The sequence below is a fragment of the Propithecus coquereli genome, unplaced genomic scaffold, assembly GCF_000956105.1.
Source record: "Propithecus coquereli isolate 6110/MARCELLA unplaced genomic scaffold, Pcoq_1.0 Scaffold100, whole genome shotgun sequence".
NCBI lineage: Eukaryota > Metazoa > Chordata > Mammalia > Primates > Indriidae > Propithecus > Propithecus coquereli.
The window spans coordinates 1,487,192-1,503,514 of NW_012133859.1; the positions used below are offsets into that span (position 1 = coordinate 1,487,192).

General features: G+C 41.2%; 1 protein-coding gene across 1 annotated transcript in view; it reads left to right on the top strand.

Annotated features, from left to right (window-relative positions):
• The first annotated feature begins 1,752 nt into the window (after positions 1–1,752).
• Positions 1,753–16,323, top strand: part of TRIO (trio Rho guanine nucleotide exchange factor) — a 188,563-nt gene continuing 173,992 nt past the window's right edge. The window contains exons 1-4 of the mRNA XM_012642750.1: positions 1,753–1,861; positions 8,586–8,778; positions 11,484–11,996; positions 13,516–13,638. Of these exons, the coding sequence (XP_012498204.1) occupies positions 8,626–8,778; positions 11,484–11,996; positions 13,516–13,638 (789 nt within the window). The 5' untranslated portion in view covers positions 1,753–1,861; positions 8,586–8,625. The remainder of the gene's footprint in view (positions 1,862–8,585; positions 8,779–11,483; positions 11,997–13,515; positions 13,639–16,323) is intronic.

Below are 16,323 nucleotides of genomic sequence, written 5' to 3' on the forward strand. Positions count from 1 at the left end.
AATGTTGCATATAAGCTTTTGGAGCCTCAGTATCTTTCTTTATAAAGCTGGAATGAGAACTCTTCCTAACAGGGTCACTGTGAAGGTCCTGTCATAACGTGCATGTAGAGCACGTGATTCCCTGCCTAGGTCTGTTGGGAGCTATGATTTGCTGTTCTCTTTTAATACCCGAATTACTAGATTTATAAACAATTTAAAACTTTTCTAGATTGCATGACTGAACAGTACATGTGGAGTTTTAAGTATTCATAATCAGAATTAAATTTCATTACTATTTAGCATGACTGTGTAATCATTCTAGGAAATTGTAAAAACCATATTGGTAAAATATGTTTTTAAAATACCATCATCTTCTGCATATCTTCTTTTTTTTTTTTATTTCAGGGTATTGTGAGGGTACAAACATGAGGGTTACACTTTATGTCTTTGCCTCACCCAAGTGCGGGTTAAAGACATGCCCTTCCCCCGCTACAGTGCTCCCCGTGTCCTTTAGTTGTGGATTTACCCCCCCATCCCCCTAATCCCTGAAGAGTATTTCTGCCATGTGATCACCCTATTGTTGATCACTTAGTACCAATTTGATGGAGAGTACAAGTGGAGCCCATTCTTCCGCTCTTGTGGTGGCTCACTTTGGATAATGGACTTAAGTTTAATCCAGGGAAGTATAAGAGGTTCTAGATCACTGTCATTTCTTATGATTGAGTAATATTCCATTGTAAACATATACCAAATTTTTTGGCTTTTCTAAAAGAAAAGACTCTTGTTTGTTTGCTTGTTGTTTGTCTGCTTTTTAATTTTGCCTCTGCTGATGATTTTTGGTGTGCAGAAAATAATTAAGAGTTTCATATCGTGACTCGAATTTTGAGATCTCCTGAAGAGAGGTGATCGGAGTTGTAAAACTAAATCAAGGATCCACCTGAGAAGGCTAAATTTTCTTTCTTTATTTTTCTGACAACCCTGATGGAAGTAATAAAATAAATGTGACAATTTCACCAAAAATGTTCAGTGATACCAAGTTGACTTCATTAGGGTTGTATATGTTAATGAGAAATCTTTCTGCCTGCCTGTCTGTCAAAGTCAAATACTCTGAGATTTATACTTCTAGTGTATAATACAATTTTCTCAAATCCTTAAGCTAATTAACTAAATTAGGTTTAAAATTGCTTTTAAAATCTCGTATGCCAATCTTTCTTTTGTGTGTGTATGTGGCTTCGTATAAGAGATGGGCAAAGCTTGACCATTGGGGGTCAGATGCCATTGATCCCAGATTATATAAAGTAGTCACCAGTGTAGTTTGAAGAACATTCCTTTCTTATTCCTTTCAAGACTTAGAACCCAATTTGCTTGGTAGAAAAGGAAGAGCTTAGAATGCAGGGGAGGGGAGAATGAAAGAGAGAGGGAAGGCATGAGGAGGGAGGTGGTGGTTTAAGATGAATGACACACAGATACATGAAAACTTTTTTTCTGTCTAAACATAAAAACTGAAGAAAGGAGTTTCTTCCAACATATTGGGAAAAAAAGACCATCTCTAGCATCTTCCATGTGGCCTCCAAAACTCAGATATTTTCTTCCATGTCCCACAAGGGGATAAAATAGCCTCACCATGTCTTAGATGAAACAAAGACACTTGCCTTTTGCAGCTTGCCATTTGCGCAGTTGATTTAGGAACAGTTTTGACTGAGTGAGTGGGTGATGACGGGCTTATCTTGTTTTTGTCTAAGTTTCTTCCCAATGTTTGTTTTTTAGGTGGTAGAGATAAACGTGGGGGTCCCATTTTAACATTTCCAGCCCGCAGCAATCATGACAGAATACGACAGGAGGATCTCAGGAGACTCATTTCATATCTAGCCTGTATTCCTAGGTAAGTTCCTTGTGGCTTGTCACTTTTTTCACACTTCCAAGAGATGTAGCACTATATTCTTTAGGAAATGGCTAAACAGTAGCTTGAATTCCAAACAAAATAGTATAAAATTAAAATCATGATCTTTCTCCTTATTTCTGTTTTGTGACCATTATTGTCTAAAACACTTCTGAGTGCAGGGACAAGAAGGTAGGTATCTTGTAGTGAAGAGCTTTGTGTGTTGGCAAGGAATTTGGGATACTCAGCTGGGATTTTAGGACGTTGGATACAGTCATAATTGATGATTCTGATACCAGGACACAGTGGACTGGATGATCAGAAATTGGGTGCTATTTTTGATTATACATTTCTGTCTTCATACTAAGCTTCAGTTCCTTAAAAATAGCCTGTTGATTTGTGGCATGAAGTTTATGGGCATTAAGAAGTCTTACTTTCTAATATACTGGGCATCAGTTTGGGAACCCCCATCAAATTTGAGACTCTATTAGTGACAAGGAGATTTTTAGCATGGATGCTGAAGAACACCAAGAACAAGCAATGCTTTATTTTCTGGAGAGCTCTAGAGTGGGGACTAGTGAGTTAATAGGAGTTGATCTATGTGTATACTCAAGGAATTTAGAATCTTCATTTCTGCCCTGAGAATGTATTATTCAGGTTTTGTTTGTAGAGCTAGATGACCACTGGTGGAAGAAATTTCTTTCCCACATTAATACCTCCATTTAATTGTTTCAGTTGTTTTTTTTGGAAAATAGAATACTGCTCTGATATAATCCTAGGACACAGTTATGCCTGGAATAAGAGATTGGGCCTATGTTGTTGGTTGAAGGGGTGCTTCCCTATGAGGAAAGGGTAAATCCGTTGATGCCTCCTTCATTCCAGAAAGGCACATGCTAAAGGGGGCATCAGTGATGTCCATGGTAGAATGAGAGGAGGCATTTCTTAAGAGACTGAATTAGGATGTGTAGAAGAAAACTTGGCCATATATGGGCTAGAGTAGATAGTCACTTTAAGGAACTTATTATACAAGAGAATAATATAAGATGGTCGGTAACAGTGTAATGGGTTTCAGAAGGTTAAGGTGAATGTGATAGACCTACTCCAGCACACGGTTTGCAACACTCTTAACTTACTTAGGTTGACACCAACCAGGGAAGACAGCCATGCCCTTCTGTAACAGATCCTTGCTGTGGCTGACGAAAGACAGCTTTTGGTCTTAATGGTTTGACCTGCTGAGAAAGTTCTTGAGTTTTTGGCTACGGTATCCTTTATGGGAAGAACTATCACTGTGTCCCATCAGTGATTAAATAAAGGAGCCTTATTTATACATATGGAAACAGTCTTCCCTTTCTTCCTACTCTGGTGTTTTCTTAGATGGCTGAACTGTTGAAATCATATAGTTGGAAAGAAGTCTAGAGGTTATTTACTACTATCATTTATAAATAAATATAGTTTATAGCTCCCACTTCCTGAGTTCTTAGTATGTGCCAGGTCTGTGCTCATGATGGAAAAAGAAAGAGAGAAATACAAGAGACAATGTAAAAAAAAAAAAAAAAAAAAAAATCCCTGCCAATCAAAATAATACTTGCCATAGTTTCATAAAAACCTAAAGTTGAATTCGGTATTTATGTGATTTTTTAAAATGTACATAATTGGAATACTGTATGTAACTTTGACAACTTTCTAGTTTTTAAATATGTTGATATAAAAATGCTTTTCATTTCATTGATATAAAAAAATCACTTCAAGTACATTTTGGGTAATCTAGATGACTTAAGAAAAAAAACCTCTTGTGGGAAATTGTGAGAATACACAAAAGTAGAGAGAATAGTATAACAAGCACCCATATACCTATCACCCAGCTTCAACATTTATCAAATTTTGTAAATGTTATTTTTCTGTAATTTTTCCTCTGGATTTTATAATAAATCCCAAACATCATATCATTTCACTCATAAATTCTTAAGGGTGTAGGATGACCCTCCATCTGTGAACACAGGCACTTCATTCCATTGCCTAGATTTGCTTTTGTATTTACCATCCCAAGTGACAAGAAATGCCATTTAGCTTGTCCTTGATTAATGAGCAAATAATAGAGGTGATGCATTTGCCAAGGGATAACGGAGAAGGATTTCCAGGTTGCCACATAGGAGTGGCAACACAGGGCGTCCTCGCTCCTGCAGGCACACTGCCTCTAGCCAGTGCTTCATGGCAGGAGGCTGTTTGGCTTTAGTCAAAATGGGATCAATAAACATCACCCATAAAAGTTAATGGTGTGTGAACTTTTTTGGACTTGCCGGTTTGCTTTTATATAATTTGTAAGTCTGATTATGTGTTGCAGTTTCAGAGTGGTGTAAACACAAGGTATTTCTGCTTAGCTTTACACTCGTGTGTGTATTCTGGGGCCTGAGAGAACTTTTTCTCTGTCCACTACACCTGACATTCTCCTGAGATTTGTCCTCCAGCCAGTCAGTCACAGGGCTGCATGTTCCTGCGTGTGAAGGGACAGCATGGCCCTCAGAATCATACTGGCTGTGGCCTGGGACAAGTGACTGAATTATTTTTATCAGTTTTCTAATCTACAAAATGTGGTAATGATCTGTACATCTTGTGATCATGGTGAGTATTGAGTAAAATTATGTACATACAGCACAGTATTTGCCACGTGGTAGCTGCCTCAGAAATAGTACAATAATTTCTTTCTTTCATATTCACTCTTTTATTTTCCATCAGTTATTTCCCTTTTGGCACACTTTCTAGAGGCAGATCATATTGTTTGTTTCCTTACACATGCCCTCTAGAGTTTCTGTGTTCCTCACAGTTGAAAATAAATTTGACCTGAGCAGCTGTAGGTAGTTTTGAGTGTTTAATATTACTTGGGTCACACCTGCCCTCCTTTAAAAAACAACTGGAATAGTAAGATGAGTTCATGCGATTAATTTGCAGTGAAATTGTCCATTAAATGTGTGTAGGGGAAACAGCAGAAGTTCCTGCTTGTGTCATTGGAAGTCCTGCACAGAAATGAAAATAGTATTAATCTTGGGACATTGCTAGGTGGTTATTGCTTGAATTATATTTTATACTAATTATGTTCTAGAACTTTTTGCCTTTCTTAGAATGATTTACAGTTGCTAAATGGATAAACCACCCTTATTCTCTGTTGTTTGCTAATGAAATCATATGAAGAATTTTAATTGATTTGTTAGGGTGGAAAGCTTAGTAGGTGTTCACAGTGCAGGTGGAGAAAGATTTCTCACACAGAGATTCAGATATAAAAAGTTAAGATAAACTTTTTATCTTTTAGAAGGACAGAGAATGAGAGAGAAAAGGGGGGCGGGAGAGCAGAGACATGACACAGCATCCCAAAGAAAGAGAGGGAGATGCCCACAGCCAGGCCAGGTGGCTTGCTGCCTTTATGGGCACAGAGAGAAACACAGTAATTGTGAGGTAATTAGCAGGCAGTCGCAAGACGTCAAGTTGTCCATCTTTCTTGTTTTTTTCTGTTCCTGGAGACTTGGTTATCTCTGAGATGTAGTCAGGCCTGTCACAGGGGATTTGATTTTTTGCCCCTGAGATATGGTTTTTGGCAGGAAAGGAAGGCCTGGAGTTTACCCTCCTGCTGTCTGGTATGGGAGCTTCTCAGGAATACCCGTAGACTCTAGAAACAAATTCCACGGGCTGTGAGCTGGTAAAATGTAAAGAGAAAGATTTGGCTGTGAGCTGGTAAAATGTAAAGAGAAAGATTTGCATTTCCTTTTTTTTTTTGGCTCTTTTTGGACGTTTGTGAAAACAGAGTCCCAGCAGGTTGCCTGCTAGCTTGGGAGAGAAACTAGCAGCAAAACGTAGGGAGAGCTCAAGATTGATTTTTGGCCATTATTAGAAAATTGGGAGATTCAAGACTGCCCTAACAGATTCATTCATGAACATGCTTATAGAAAGATACTTTCTTCATCTAAGAATTAAAGAAAGCAGTTTCTCTTTTTTAGAGACCTGTGTTGAGAGGAGACCTTATTATTACGTAAATTTTCTTTATCTCACAGATAAAATGAGGCAGTTTTGGAAAAACTGCTGAAATAACTGGTTAAGGAGTCACATTTTCCAAAGAGCAGTACCTGCGAGATAAAAGGCTTGGAGCCCTTCTCCTGTAGGCAACTGTACATGTTCATTACGTGCTTATAAATAGGAACCAGGTTCGGGGATGTTTGCAAGTCACTGTTCTCTTAATGATGGATGACTGGCTTTGAACCTGATAAAACAGATGCACTGAAAGGCCGCGCACTCCCAGCTCAGTTCATACGCTGTTTTTATTACTTGGGAAGCCACTGGGTGGTCACAGTTTGATCATGGAGTTTACAGAATCCTTCTGTAAACTAGGCAGGCTCAGTGTTCCTTTTGGTTTTGTTGTTCTCCTGCTTGTTCTGTTGTTAAGCCTGGAGTTACTCAAGATTCCTTGTAAGCTTCTTTCAAGTGGAGGGGCTTTGTAGTTTATGTGCATACTGCATAAGGCCACCTTAGGAGAAAGACAGGCTGCAAGGGAATTTATCTTGATACGGTGAAGACTGATGCTCAAAGTGCGGTCTACCAAACAATAACTAGTAAAACAAAGAAAACATTGCTACGGTTTTATAGTCTCCTGTCTTTGGCGTATGAGAGCAGAATATGTGAATCTGGAGTGGAATGCCTTGCAGGGCAGTGGGCTTCCTCCGCAGAGCACTTGGCATCCTGGCACCCGTCTCTTCCTGCTTAGGCTGTGCTCTCCCCAGTACTTCCGGAGCCCTGGAGTCTCTAAGGAATAGAATTTTGTAGGATTGCAAGTCCCATTAGAGCCCAATGAGATCCAGAATGCTTAATTTCTGTTCCTTGGGACATTTTAGTAGACATTTCTGGGAGTCCTGTTTGCTTCTAGGTTTTGTGAAAGAGGCCTGAAAACAAACCACATTTCTGCCTCTGATGTTACCTGAATAGTAACCCATGGTGGCTTGGGATGGGGAGCAGAAATGACAGCACGAGGAGTATTTGAACTCAGTTCCAGTTCCTTGTTCATACGGGGGTAGTCAGTTACCAGATGTTAATCACATCGTTCCTGAGCAGTTTTCAACATCTGGGTGATAAATTGGGCTGCTGGATCAGTCTGTCTCTTCGTCATGGCTTTGAACACCTTGCGTCTCTGTGAGCTGCCCTCTGCTTGGTTTCTGTGGCCACAGAAGTTTATGTGATACAGCCTCATGTGCTGATTGTCATCTGCACTTTGCATCTGTAAGGCCTGGAAAGCTATTACTCCGGTGGCATGAATCAGATAAGGAAGAGGCGGGGTGTGTGAGTGAGTGTGAGTGAGCGTGGCGGGGAGGGGGAGGGGAACCATCCTGTGCAAGAGAGAGCATGAAGTTGGTTTTAATTTTGAATTAATTTTTTGTTTTTTAACATTACTTAGTGACAGCAATTAGCTTTCTGAGTTTTTAATTTAGACTAGTTTTTCGGGGTGATTTCCAAGGCAGAAAAAAGTCCAATGCCTTTCCCATCCTGGCAGTACGTTCACGTTTGGGGAAAACCTCACATTCTCATTGTGTACACATGAAGTCCTAGGTGTATTTCCGAAGACCGTGCAGGCGGGCATTGCCTGGTTAATTGTCTGGCGCTGGCATCAGTAGCCAGCACTGACTGGTGGAGTCCGCTGTGCAGCAGTGAGCACTGCAGTGATCCTTAGCTGTAGGGCCACTGGGAAGCCGGGACAGAAGCTTCTGTGTGTGTCACCGGTTATAACCAGGTGAGACTAGGTATTCTTTAACCTATGTTTGAGGACATCTTGACCCTTGTTCACTCTTTGTTGCAGATGCAGACTTGCATTATATGTATTTCCCACATAGTCAGGGGTTAAGACTTAATAAAATACAAAGCTGGCTTTTTTTTTTTTTTGACTATAAGAATGTGGAAAGGAAGAACACGGTGGCTCCTAGCACTACCTTGATTTGTGCCAAAGCCCAGCAGCGCTACCCACTGTTGCTTTCTCACCATCAGTGCAACCAAGGGAAAAAGCAAATAAAGTCTCAATACTACTATGAAACTGGATTTACCCCACAGAGCCCACCAGAAGGGTGCCGGGAACTCCCAGGGATGGTGAACTATACTTGGAGAACCGCTGAGATACCTTAAGGGCCAGGGAGAGGGTAAAGGGGGGAAAAGGGATGTTAGAAAGCTCCCACTGTTGCCAGCCACACTGGTAGGGGGTCATTTTCAGTGCCTGGGATTCTGGGAGTCCAGGGGTAACTGCTGTCCACAGATGTTGGATCTGGCTCTGGCCTGGGCTCTGTACACTCTCAGAGTTTTGGGCCCACTTGGTGCGCCCTTTGCCTGTTGGAGTTACTGGATGTGTGTGTGTGATCGGCCAGTACCCAGAGGTGAGAGGAGTGGGCTGAATGGACGTTGTTTTCTTCTGAAAAGAAGACAGGATGCAAAACCCTAAATACAAAATAAAAATTGTGAAGATTTCTTTCATTGTGTCACTGTTCCTCAATGCACGTATAGTCCAGTTCTATTCTTTTATGGTACAGGGAGGGGTGAGACAGAGCTGAGCTCCACAGGTGAGAGGGCAGCCCTTTCTGGTCACATCAGGCAAGATGAAGGAAGCGGGGGCTGTGGCACCTGGGGGGACTCCGCTCAGACAAAGTGGCAGGAGTTGCATGCCGATACAGTTGCATCCCATTTCAGCCTGCTTTTCCTTTCCCCGCAGCGAGGAGGTCTGCAAGCGAGGCTTCACGGTGATCGTGGACATGCGTGGGTCCAAGTGGGACTCCATCAAGCCCCTGCTGAAGATCCTGCAGGAGTCCTTCCCCTGCTGCATCCACGTGGCTCTGATCATCAAGCCAGACAACTTCTGGCAGAAACAGAGGACTAATTTTGGCAGTTCTAAATTTGAATTTGAGGTAACTTCCCCGGGGTAGCCAGACCCACTGAACCAATTGGTGTGGTTTATTAAAAGCTGACTTTCTCACCCCTCAGGCTGATAATAGATTTGTAAAACCACGTATTAAACCAGAACTGCATATCTTAGCATACACATGATATGTAAAATTAGTTATTGCATAAAATATAACAAAGTTGCATTCTGAGTGGGTGGTTTTACCCAAGGCGGTGTTAGGTTTCAGTTCTCTTGGATTTGGGTGATGGGCTACTGAGGTGGGAGGCATTTACCTTAGAAAGAGAAGCCCAACTTTAGAGTTCCTGAGGGAAAAATACAGAGATGCCCGAGTTTCATCCTGTCACGGATAATGGAGAGAATGGCCTGTCATTTATTTCGTGTATCAGGTCTGTCATTTATGAAAATGGAGATGTTCCATTAAAAACTGTACAGAGTCCTGAATTCAATTAGGCACAGAAGATAGTTGTCTTTCAGGCAGTGGTATAAAACAAACCTCAGTCTGCTAACTTTTTCTCTTCTCCACTGTAACCTCTCCTCTCCTTAAGCTGCCAAGGTTCTGACAAGGCTTTTGATGCAGTTAGTTTAATGAGATGATTATGGGAAGAGAGTATTCCTGCCAGCTTGAAACTTGACTCATGCCCCCATTTTGGAATAAAACTGGAAAATAATTTTTAATTTTCTAATAATAAATTACAATTTTTGGTTGAATAAATTGCTTCTTCTGGCAACTCTACCCAAACATTAGGTTTCAGTGAATGTGTTCATGTATTTCAGGACAAATTGCAATGATAATATTAAACACATGAGACAGTATTAATACTTAATCTTTAGGTTACATGCTATACTTTTCAAAGTATTTTCGCATGTGTATTACTTAAATTTTTAAATCTCTTTCCACAGGACTCATTTTTCTATCTGAAATCTGAATTTAGTTTTAATTTGAATTTGAGACCATACTCAGGAGGTTTAGGTGAAAGATGAAACCAGTAAGCCACAATAAGAAGTAATTTTGGAGAACAATTTATTGGGTCTTACTTATTTTCTTGATGCAGAATTTAAAGTGTGTTGTATTTAATTATGTAAGTTTGGCTGAGTGCAGTGGCTCTTGCCTGTAATCCCAGTGCTTTGGGAGGCCAAGGCGGAGGGGCACTTGAGGCCAGGAGTTTGAGATTTCAGTGATCTATGATTGTACCACTGTACTCCTGCCGGGTCACCATAGCGAGACCCCCATCTCTACAAAAAATAAAAAAATTAGCCAAACATGGTGACACATGCCTATAGTCCTAGCTACTCAGGAGGCCAAGGTGGGAGGGTCACTTGAGCCCAGGGGTTCAATGCTCCAGTGAGCTATGATTGTGCCCCTTCACTTCAGCCTGGGCGACAGAGCTGAGACCCTGTCTTTAAAAAAAAAAAAAAATTATACACATACATACACACATATGCACACACATTTTAAGTAAAAATAATTGTTTGGCAATATAGTTCATGCAGCTTTTTGCCAGTCTAATTTTGATGTTTCCCTCTGGGCTTTTAACAGTTTTTCTACTGAACTTGTCGTCCTCCTTGTTACCAGCCTCTCTCTGGGAGTGACTGCCTCCACGGAGGTTATTAAAAGTCCAGCAGATGAGACAGGAATGGGCCTACAGTAACACTGTAAGCCAAAGTGCTGGATCAGACAGAGCCCCTCTTTGTAGCTCTTTCTAGCTGTGCTGCCTTTTGCTGTTTCTTATGCCAACCAGCATGCCAACCCAGCCCTGCTCTGTTTTATCTTTTGGTTCTAGGCCACAGCTCTTGTTCCTTTACCTTTGTATTTGCATTTAATCACCCTCCCCCCATGTCGTCCTTGAGGCATAATACTAATATTAACCTGCTTCTAATTCTGGATGAGGGTAAGAATTCTTCCTTAGACTGTAATCGACTAAAGCGTTGTCACTGTTAAATTGGAATGCAGTGTAGATTACGTACAACACCCAGACTGCTAGAATCGCAGCGGCTTATTACAATGAATGAAATGTTCCCTCTGTCTTTAGCTCTGTGACGTAAGCCTCTGCCAGCTTTCTTGCTAACCCTTGGATGTTTTCTAAATTTTTAAAAAGTCATTTGTATCCTGTCATCTGTTGCTTGATGGGAAGCGAGGCAGGGAAGATGCATGCTGAGGGTGGTCTGGCTGGAGCAGCATTCATCATTTAATAAGCAGCCCACACGCACGCCCGTGAGCAAGACATTAATGTGACAGCAGGTAATAGGGAGCCTCTGCAGAGTTTTCTGTTGGGAATGAGGAGATAGAATGGCAGGGATGAGAAGGAGTAGGTAGAAGAACTCATTGATGAAAATGAAATTTTTGAATTGTCTGCTCTGGACTTGCAATTTAACATATTTCCTGCTTTAATGTGCCTAAGATAGTGGGTTAATCTCCACTTTCTTGGAAAGAAATCTCATTTCTTTAGTTCTCATGAAATAGACATGATTCTATAATTTTAGGTATTCCAACTAGCATATGTGTTGCTCTCATGGATTTATCTTTCTTTGTGCTGATAATGCTTCTTTCATCCATATTTATTTTTATGGGGCCGGAATGAGGTATGTTACGTTTTCTATGAATAGATTACTTTGACTTTGAACACCTGTGACTAAGCATTGCCCATTGCATTATGTTAAGACTATATAAAATTGGTTCGTCTTCTCATACGTGATTTTTTTTCCCTTAAGACAAATATGGTCTCTTTAGAAGGCCTTACCAAAGTAGTTGATCCTTCTCAGCTAACTCCCGAGTTTGATGGCTGCCTGGAATACAACCACGAAGAATGGATTGAAATCAGAGTTGCTTTTGAAGACTACATTAGCAATGCAACACACATGCTGTCTCGGCTGGAGGAACTTCAGGACATCCTAGCTAAGAAGGAGTTGCCTCAGGATTTGGAGGGTGCTCGGAACATGATCGAGGAACACTCCCAGCTGAAGAAGAAGGTGATTAAGGCCCCCATCGAGGACTTGGATTTGGAGGGACAGAAGCTGCTTCAGAGGATTCAGAGCAGTGATAGCTTTCCCAAAAAGAACTCGGGGTCAGGCAATGCAGACCTGCAGAACCTCTTGCCCAAGGTGTCCACCATGCTGGACAGGCTGCACTCCACGCGGCAGCACTTGCACCAGATGTGGCACGTGAGGAAGCTGAAGCTGGACCAGTGCTTTCAGCTGAGGCTGTTTGAACAGGATGCCGAGAAGGTAAAGAGGGGAGATGAGTGCCTGCATGTGGCACGGGGGAGCTACTGGGTCACTGGGTCTAGGCAGCCAGGGCTGATGTGGTCGGGTGACAGGAAGGAGAAGAGGGAGTGAATGAGAAGCGTATACTCACCGCGTTTGCTATAAACCAGGAGGATCAGTTCAGAGATGACATTTAAACCTGTTTTCCAGTTTTACTCGTTGTGCCATTTTAGAAATTTTGGGTTAAAATTACTGATGATTTGGTCTAGAATGCCTGTAAGATAGACAGGAATGATAGTTTCACTTAGAAGAGTGAAAATTCCATAGTGTTGTGTTACTGAAAGCAATAATTGTGTATGTGTTTTGCTAATACCTGCTCTTTCACTCCTGCAAAGCCAGTGACAGAACACCATTCTGATCTATTAGTGGGTGTGGTTTTAAAATAAAAAGCGAGTAATGTGTTAAAAGTAATAGTTTCCGGAGAATACAGGCAGTAATTACCTGTGGTCTCATGTTTTTTCTTGTGCGCCAGACACACCAGCTGGTCAAAGTGAATTCTTGTCAGTTACTGGCTAATTCAATCTTAGCAGTGTGAAAACAGGATACTTATTTATAGGTATGTGTTGCAAGCCATGAACATGAGTGAATTAATCACTTTTTTATTGAAGCTCATTGAATGTTTATTTTACATGGACAGGAGAGTGTTTTGTAAACTAAAAGACTGCATTAGAAATCTTTGATATAAAAGGACCTTTTGACAATCCAGTATTTTTATTTGGTAAGCTCTTAACATCTGTCAGTGTACTGTTGTGCCTTGTCAAAGAAACTAGAAAATCTTCCAATTACTAGAAAAACAGGTTACTGTCTCTGGGATTCTGGCTCAAGTCACGATAGCAATGCTAATTGGTAGTCATTTCTATTTTCTTAAGTGTTTTCCTCGAGAGCATCTTAATTGACTTCCTTGTCAAAGTAGCATTTATATTGAACTTAGAGATGTCGCTGTTAAGTTTTTTCCCAAATCCTTTTTATTTTTACAGTTAATTTTATTGTTTGCATTTGCACAGATTTCTGTATACTTTTCTTGTATTAAAGAGTGTAATCTTTTAGTCATTGGGATTGCTGTCAGTAATCTGTGGACCCAGCAAAACCCATCCAGAGACCCATGAGTCCCTAATTTTACCTGACAGGTCTTGAATGCAAGGGTGATGTGGCAAATTCAGCGGTTTAGCGTGGAAGGGAGGCTGGGCTGAATCAGAGCAGAGTTTTTAATTAGCCTGCGGGATTTGAATACCTCTCTTTACTTATGTGCCTCTGGATTCCTCCTCTGTTAGAGGAACACGTTAGATAAGATTTTCTAGTAGATGCTGCAAGTTCAGAACTGCTGACATATTCTTAGAAGTAAAGACTCTTCCGAGTCCAAACGCCTGAGAAGTTGTCAGAGGAAGGAAGTTGCCCTTTCTTTGGCTCAGCCCCATCCGTGGGCCTGGGTCAGCCTTTTCTCTTTCTGGAGTGATTCTAGTTATCTTTTTCCTTCCGGTAGATGTTTGACTGGATCACACACAACAAAGGCCTGTTTTTAAACAGCTACACAGAGATTGGGACCAGCCACCCTCATGCAATGGAGCTTCAGACGCAGCACAATCACTTTGCCATGAACTGTATGGTAAGAACCCGTCGGAACAGACAACCCCGGCGTGTGAAAGTGGTTAGCCGTGAAGGGGTTTCAGCAGACCCTGTGCTGGCACACTTGGAGGAGGCAGTATGGGGCCTTCCGAGGGGCTGTTTTGATTGTAGCAGCTAACGTCCACATGTAGGAATTCTCTAGTGTTAGAGGGTCTAGGTATCCTGTTTTAAATTTTAAGCAAACAAAAATGAAAGCAAGCAAACCAACCAACCAGTCAGACTTGAACCAGTTACTTGGCTTGTTCACATGGACGCTTTTGATGCCAGCTCCTGTGCTCTGCTTCAGAGGAGCCCACGGGGGCTCCAGAAAAGCTTCTCTGAGGCACAGTGAGTCTCCTGACCAGGCTGCTGTCAGTGGGCTGGCCGCTGTTGATGAGGATGAAAGAAGCCAGCGTGCTGCTTACTCAAGGGCATCCTCCACTTGTCCTAAAACGTGAGATGTCCTTTCAGGTTGAACTGGAGGTCTGAGGTGTGGCCTTCAGGCTTGCCTGAGTCCCCTGGCTCTCTGAGGTCCTTGCATTTTATGTCCTTGGGCTGTTGTGACTCCCTCAGAATCCTGGAGGCCAGATAGGGGTCACCGTAGGACTACATCACAAAAAACCAAAAACAAACAAAAAACCAGAATTCTGAATAGCACTTTTGTTACAATTTTATCATTAATGTAACCAGAATAAAACTTACGTTTCTGTAGGATATGTACTTCTGTTGACTGCTAAGCTTCTAGAAATCTCCTCTTCAGGGACAAGAAGTTTTGGCTTGGACTTTAAGCCAGCCTTGTGAGAATTAGCCACTCTTAAACTTTGGAACATTTGTCACAGAGCACTAACGCAATATGAAGACAGGATCTTGTTTAAATTAATTCAGTAAGATGCCATTTAATTAAAGTTTGGTCAACTAGGTTCTATAATTTAGGTCATTTCAAAGAAAAGATTTGGCAATATAAATTTTTGTAATAAATGCCATCAAAAATGTTTTATATCTGTTCTAGAGTTGGAGGTGAGAGAATTCTGGTTTAAATCATGTGGGCACAGATAGAAATTTCTTTCTAAAAAATTACTGTGAACTTTTCAAAATCTTCTGAAACTTCAACCAGTGACAAAAGATACCTTCAATCCACTAGAAATACTAAAATATAGTCTAGAAATGAATAGAAAAATATATTCTGTCTTCCCTTCCTCCTCAGTATTATTAGTGGCAGATTTAAGAATCAAGAGAGCAGGAGGCATAATGTGGAAGACAGGAAAGTGGATTATGGATTGAGACGTTTTTAATTGACTCTTCCATTTACCGTGTGACCTTGGGCAAGCTGTTTAATCTCCTGGAGCCTCAGTTTCCTAATTTGTAAAGTGGAGATAATAGCTGCCTTCCATGGTATTACATTATTTTATTTTCTCTGTATATGTAAAACACTAAACATAGAGCTTGACACATAGGAAGGTCTCGATAAATGGTAATTATTACCAGTGATGTTATCAGTATAATTCAAAATAAAGTTAAAGCAGGTAAGAAACCTAAAGGTATGGGTTATGTCTATTTTTTTTTTTTTTTTAGGTTTAAATATATTTTCTTATTTTCTACAATACACAGTGCTTTTCTGAGTTGCAATTTTCGTTAAAGTTAGTGTGGTAGCTCAGTACCACACTCGTGGTGACGACTAGGGAGCTTTCCACACCGTCCTGTCCCTGTGCTGAACGCTTTTGTATCCATCGTGGCATTTATTTATGCAGAACAAGGACTGTTAACTGTCAGCCCCTTCTCCTGCTGTCTGCAATGTTTTGAACAATTTTTGACAAGACAAAAATATTGAATATGCAAAGTTAACAGTCTTTAAAGTATATTAAGGGATACCAACAGTTGTGCTCCTTCTACTATAACACATTTATGAGACCTATGATGATCAGAATCTAGATGTAGATACTTTTAAGTGAGGGAATTGCACATTGCCATGTGTGTGTACAGGTTACATATTTAGGCTGTGTGCCACCATGCACGATTACGTATGTTGTTAAGTGATGGAGAGATGGGAAAAGTGTAATACATAGACTGATACAGTCTCTCTGGGATATAAAGGTAACACAGGAAACTAACAAGTATGAATGAGTAGGATCAGTGGCACCTACAATAGAGCCATCCAAAGGGATAATCCTTCTTCAGATCCTAACAGAGGGCATCTTCTTGTTCTCTTCCGAACAGACCTTATGGATTGGCATTTCCTCCGTAAGGATACAGAGAAAGCAAAATTAGTGAATCTGGTCACCTCTCACTTTACTAGGGGGGAGGGACAGAGAGAAAGAATGAATGTGAGAACAGGAAGGACTTCATTTTAACTTGAAGGACGCCAGTTGGAGCCACTCAAGCCAGGGAGATTATCCCCACTGAGTGTGGCCTGACTGTCACAGCCTCTTCTTGCTGCTTGACACACACGATGGCTATTAGCTGATCTAGCCTGCAAAAACAGCTCAGAAGAGTAACGCCAAGGCTAGAGTCCTGTGGCTCTATAATCCCAGATGGGGGTGACTAGCCAAGTACTGGTTTGGATCAGAAATAGAGGAGAAGGATCAATAAAAGAAGGTACGAGGGAAGAATGGACTGCAGGCACCCAGGGGTCGGCAAGAAGGCTGTCGCAGGGGGCCATGTGCAAAGCAGCCGGAGGTTGGCTCAGAGG